Here is a 6,838-nt window from a genome sequence, read left to right on the forward strand (position 1 = left end):
TCAACACAGAAAATGAACACAGTAGTATAGAAATAGAAGTTTGAATATCTAATATATTAAAATCAGGTACATTGTGTCATTGTGAAATGTGAAAAATTAAATAAAACTGTATATAAAATAACAAAACCACCGGTTCCTTTTTGCTTGCCATGTAGATACACACACATTTTATCTGATTTAAAACATATTTACCTGTTTTATTTTATGTCATGGCCAATTTGGCTAACATCTTATAACAAATTTTGTGTACATGCTCTTTTTTTGGCATTACATGATATATTTTCCCATGGGACACGACTACATATTTTGCCATGGGCCTAGATTAGAAATTCAAAATTCTTTATTTCTTATAACAAAAATAATTTATTTGATAATAAAATTTGACAATCATCTGTTCTAACATGAATGATGTAAATGTTTGAAAGATTGTGAAATATGTTTTTACTAATAAATATTCTCTTTTGAGACAAATATTGTATACAAATCTTGTTCTTGTTTTGAAAAATATAAAAATTCTTTATATAAATAGCATTTAGTCAATTACATAGAGGATATTTGTTTAGTTCAGTGTAAGATCGGAATATATTTCACCGAGTGAGCACCAAAAGGTATATTTCACGAGTGGCGCAGCCACGAGTGAAATATGAACTTTTGGTGTTCACAAGGTGAAATATATTTCGATCTTACACTAAACTAAACAAATTTTCTTTTTATTATATGCAAAGAAACGTTTTAAAAAGACATTAAACCTAATACTGAATGAAAAACGCGCCAAATAATAATACAACGTGACGTCATTTACGACGTCACGTCATTAAGTTGGTACCCAGTACTGTGCACGCTTGTATTTCACTGAAACAAGGTAAGGGGCTTAAATTCAAAACAGTGAAATTATCAAAGTGGTAATTTCACTGTTTCAAACAGTGAAATTACCAGTTTTATATCACTGATATATTTCTATAAACCACCGAAAAGCATGTAATAAAATATTATCATTCAAACACTTAAGTTTTATATTAATATCATATAGCATTTAAGGTGTAACATGGAAAAGTATGTATTGTATAATTGATATTAAAAAATAATATATATAATAATAATTTAAATGGAAAAATAACATTTTCTGACAATGTTCATACAAAAAAACAGAAATCGCCAATCAAGTCCATTGTAAGCAAGAAGAAAAAGAAGTTTACATGAATAAATCTGACAGGAACCAAGATTTTCCACTCATTTCGGAATGATAACAAACAGTTATTTTACTATTTGTGTAATATAATGACAATTATTGTAATGCCCCTGTGATATTGTCTATTTAGAATGGCTAGCTTCTATATATTCTCATATATGATTCAGTCTAACCATTAAAGGCCGCTAGCATGTGGAAACAGCCATTAAAGTCACATACTTGTTTCCTTATTGGCATATTAAATTCTTAAAGAAATTAATTATAAATGGTAAATAAATAAATACAAACTTTAACAATTTACTTATTATTACCTATTCAAAATTATTTTCAATATTTCAAAGTGATTTCTTTTTTATTTGTTAACGTCTTTGATGTCATTTCTAAAATAACGTTAAGAGGTGTTTCAAATTTTTTTGTTATTAGGTGAATTGGTCGATAATGGAAGGTATGCGATGCCACAAAAGATTATGTTGATAGAGATGAGACACAAAGAAACTAAATACTTATATATGGATGTTGCTGGTAAGTGCCAGATATATGAGCCATTATTACGTATTTATAGCAGATAATAAAGTGTTCTATAACAAATATTGTTATTCATCATATAAATGTTTATACAAAATCACCAGATCAACATTTTTTCTTTCATGAACTTTCAAATTATATATTTTTATTGTTTTTATCAATATTTGAAAAACAACGTTTTGAAAATGTACTCATTGCAGACTAATCCATTTTAACTAGGTTAGGACAGTTATTTTGATAGTATATTCATCACTATTTAATTGTTAAAATGCCCAAAGGAATTGTACCATATATAATGCCAATTTGCTGACTAAAATTAAAATAATGTTGATTTCTCATGTTTGAAAGGCCCATTGTGCCCTCAGAAATGCTATCATTTCTATTTCTCAAAACTTTTTCATTTTTGGTACCTTGATATAAATAAAAATATCTTATTCGCCACAGAGCTGAACTATATTTTACTTCTTTGGCTCTGTCGCCAATGAGCATTTTGTATGGAAGTAAAAATAATACTTTGTTTACATTTTGCAACCTTTATGACAGATTAGTGCACATTCAGCGTGTTCAACGTTTATTATGCTCTAAATCCATTATTTATTAAACATTGACATTTCTAAAAACAAATTTAAAAAATATGGATTTCTGAGCATAAAGTGCCTTTAAATACATAAATAAAAATCATCTTCAGAAGTCAAAAAATGAAACAAATCAAATTAAATACTATCAAAATGAGATTGCATCAAAAGTTTAAAGATCCTGTATGTTGTAATTGAGGTTGTATACCACACTTAAGTGAAATTATATATATATATATGTATATAATTATGCTTATAAAACAATTTTCAAGCATCGGAGAATATGTAAAATATGTACTGTAAACATTTGTGCACATTATATGTAATCATTAAAATATATGCATTCATTTCTTATTGAAAAATTATAGAAAATGAATTTCTAATTAGCTCCCTTTATTTACATGAAATGTTTAATTCGGTAATATCTTTATAAATAATGCTTTTTGAAACTTACAATATTGACAAATCTTAATTTGAGCATTATATCTATGACATAAAACCATAAGAAATTTGTGTAACAGGATCTATGAAAAATACATATAAGGTATACATTTGTATTGACAATACCCTTGGTGAAGAGACGTATAATATATATAATAAAAAATAATGTAACTCTCTCAATGCCACTGGAATTTGAAATTTGGATTTAAACTTCTTCCTCAAAAATATCGCATCATATGAAAGGAATAAAAATAGATTGACATATTTGTTGATAATCAAGTAACGACAAATTAAAAAATAATTTGTATTTCTTTAAACTTAATTTAAAAGTCTGTATATTTCATATTGCAAACCGATTATTCTAAAAAATTATGACATGATTTTTCTTTAACCATTTAAAAGACTTGTTAAATAAAAGCCTACATGGAATAAAATAAGATCTTACACAGGCTGCCGGTACAGACCGAAATATCTAGCTCGAGGGTAACTGTTTTCGGAGAGCTTGATATTCCTGTCTGTACCTATAATAAAGATGTGTAACATTTAGAAGAATGCGATATATCACAGAAACAAAAATAAGTTTATATCATAACTTTGCAAATTTAACAAAAATGAAATGCCCGACGAAGATCTGGCATCATATTCTGGCTCCTGCTTCAATAAAAAAAAATGTTAAAAACCGTCAAAGATTAACTAAAAAACGTAACATTAGAAAGCGTGTACACTGAACGGTAACTTACCCTTTCCAACAGTACCAATTGTAAACATGTTGTTTTCAAACCTCCATAATTGTGCAGCCATTATACTTATATAACCTATATTATTATAACATCAAGTATGTATAGAAAAAAACAGTCAATTCTGAAGTGGTTAAACTAAAATTGCACCTGTAATCAATGACGTACAAATTAACGTGCAAGCACTTTTCTTACAAAAACGGACGGTAACGTAATCAATATAAAAAGAAGTCATAAAAATAATGCATTGTGATAATTTATATCGAAAGACATAACGGTAACTCATGGCATTTTATAAATATCTAAATATCACAGTCAGGATTCTAACGTAAAGATTTCTGGAAATTACGTCACATCCAGAGTTGTTCCCAGGATAACGTCCTTGTGACTTCCTGTCAACACGTCATTACCACTGTCTAGACCATCTAATCCTGTAAATGAAATAAACAAAAATACACTTTTCATTAAACAGTGTTAATCGAAGTACGTCAAATTACCAAAGGGAAACAACTCAATAATGACTAAACATTATCTCCGACGCAGTTGTCCCCCTTAGCGCCGCTACTAAGCAGAGAAGAAAAATGTTGGTAGTAGTTTACTTGCTTTGCGGCGGATATATCTGCTGTTTGTGTACATGATACTATGATGGGTTGGGTAAACTTGTCGTGTAGATACATTGTCCGTTACTTTAGTTCAATTACGGGTTAACTCCTATTTTGGATTTAGCACTACGGCAAGTTATTCAAATACAAGACCCTGACTAAATTAAGCTGATTTAGGCGGGTATATCTATCTCCAAAGCAACCAAAAGAATAAAGATAGTCCTTAAAATAATGCTGCGTATTCGAAACGCCAGTTAACGTTTATAACAGTGTCAATTTTTAATACTGTCTGTATTAAATACATGAAACAATCTATTGTAAGTTGTAACGTACCTAGATGTTTTGATAGAAAACCAAGGGTAGCTCTTTTGTTAACATCCATTGCCACTTTTGGAGACAGATCACTCCGGACTTCCATTAATTTTCCAAATGCTTTTCCAACAATGAACTGAAAATCGCTAATAGCTTGATGACAAGCTCCTCTGGAAAGAAAAAGAAAATGATAATTTTCAATGAGAGTTAACTCCCTTTAAAACAATGATTGCCGCTTGTCAAGCGCGTTTGTCAAGCGCAGATCGTAATGCGAGTAGACTTAAATATTCTATGGAGGCATATATATATTTGTTTCAGTTGTTTCTTATACAAGAAAGATTGGTTTAAAATAAATCGTTCAAGCTGTTTATTAAATCACTATTAACGGTGGACAAGTGGTAATACACGCCTCTTAACTAAGGAGTTGAGAGTCCGAACTACATTACTTATCAGTCCCAAGAAGCTTCTAAAGAATCATTCAAATAAATTACAAGTATTTTCGCAACTAAACTTAAAAAATTTCGTCGGATCTTATATTCACGGATTGACATTTCAACGAAAAGTACGAAAATAAGCACTCCATGATTAATAATGATTTTACCGCAAATGAATTATATTAACACTTAGCTAGTGGATATGCAAGAACAGAAATTCGTTTAAAAACAAGCAAAGATCAGTGTTTTTTTCCCGTGCATTTTACAGCCAAATAAAGGCTGTTTCCCTGGCCTATGTTCCCCTCCCCCCAAATTGCTATATTTTCCCCTGAAATGTCCTGTGCACATTTTTCATCTGAGCAGCAGCTGAGCTGATTTATATCAGCTAGTTGATAAATCTGATAGACTGAAACCTATATCCTTATATATAGCTTTGCTAAGTACCATGCTTGTAAATTACATTGAAATTAAAAATTTGTTAAAATGTATGGGGAAAAGCTTTTCTCAGTTGTCAGGTTTTCCCCCTTTTCTGATATTATCGCGCTATATTTTCCCCTTCAAAAAGCCACAAGTTGTTTTGAAAATTGAAAAAAAAAATCAAAGAAGATTGTAATTATTCCATGTATTCAATATCACATTTTTAAACAAAGACAGGGAACCAACCTTAACGTGAGCATTGTCCTGTCTACGTCATCAGATTGTAACCATGACATCTGTTTCACGTTTTTCTGCCACTGGAACTTCTCGTAATTGAGTATGAGAACTGGCTGTGTCACTTTAGAACATAACTCTTCGTTAAGGGGATGCATCCACGCGTCCAGCATTATACCCACTCTATAATGAAATATTATGAATGACTGAAATTAAACTGTTTTGAAATTGTCCTACAACACTTTCTATCGCTTTCCCTTTCTCTACCGTCTAAATAAGTAAACCCCAGAAAAAAATGAGCCAATCAGTGGACATGCTCTTGAGTGCGGGTAACAAATACCTGCACTCAAGTTAACGCACTGTGCATGTATATGTATACGACCTAACTCTGGCACATTTTCAACAGAAAGGTCCCCAAACTATGATACAAATAATACATAGAGCATGCTCGTTGAGTGGCTACATTTTTTTCTGGGGTTCACTTATTATGACAATAGGGAAAAAGAAAATGATATAAAATCATATTTATATGCTCGTAAATTGGTTCATTTATTCTGGGGTTTCATATTGTGACAACAAGGAAAGTTTGGGTTTTTTTTTTTTCATTTTTGCCTATGATACACTTGGCAACGTTGTACGCGCCCTGTACAAATCAGATAGCTGCGTGTTTCTATGCTCTTTCCATTACGAGGTTCATTATATGTTATCTATAAATTCAGATTATGCTAATAACTTCATTATAAATGTTCCAGTATATAAATGTATACCCTGTGAAAAAATTAATTGTCGGACGCAAGTTGTATTCAATAACAAAGTATTTTATTGAGCTGTTTTATCGGAATGACATTGGTAAACTAATCATAGCTTTTAATGTAGCCTACTCTGCTTTTTCTATGGTAGGTATAGAATAACGAGATATTTGTAAAACCTTTAAATTATATATTTATAATGAAAAAATGGCATCAAAGAAAACAGTGAAATAGCTGTTAGTTCATGTCTTAAAAAAACAAGAAGTGGAATTTTGTGTGCTTTATTTAGATTGATTTTATATTTTTTCACGACATGATTTTTTATCCTTGAACGATCAGTTCCCATATAAAATAATAACAAAATTTACAAAGAAAAGAATCCTGTTACGACTTGCTTTTTTATGCAATTTATCATAAATATATATTTTGATAAAAAAAATACGATTTTTTTTGAGTGGTAAACACACGTCGTTATCACGTGCATTATTTTGCACGAGTTTCAAGTCAAAAACCTTAGTGTGCCAAAAACTTTTGAAAGCAGTAAATGTAAATTAGAGTGTCTAATATATCAAAGAAACCATAACCACAACAAAACAGTTCTCATATATAAATTTATGCTACAA

At 30.2% G+C, this 6,838-nt stretch overlaps 1 protein-coding gene across 1 annotated transcript in view; it reads right to left on the minus strand.

Annotated features, from left to right (window-relative positions):
* Nucleotides 1-537: 537 nt before the first annotated feature.
* Nucleotides 538-6,838, minus strand: part of LOC132723216 (platelet-activating factor acetylhydrolase-like) — a 15,076-nt gene continuing 8,775 nt past the window's right edge. The window contains exons 5-7 of the mRNA XM_060707894.1: nt 5,479-5,649; nt 4,403-4,551; nt 538-3,898 (exon numbers count right to left, since the gene is read on the minus strand). Coding sequence (XP_060563877.1) covers nt 3,813-3,898; nt 4,403-4,551; nt 5,479-5,649 — 406 coding nt within the window. The 3' untranslated portion in view covers nt 538-3,812. The remainder of the gene's footprint in view (nt 3,899-4,402; nt 4,552-5,478; nt 5,650-6,838) is intronic.

Source organism: Ruditapes philippinarum, unplaced genomic scaffold (assembly GCF_026571515.1).
Source record: "Ruditapes philippinarum isolate M1 unplaced genomic scaffold, ASM2657151v2 ctg8216_1_1_1_1, whole genome shotgun sequence".
NCBI lineage: Eukaryota > Metazoa > Mollusca > Bivalvia > Venerida > Veneridae > Ruditapes > Ruditapes philippinarum.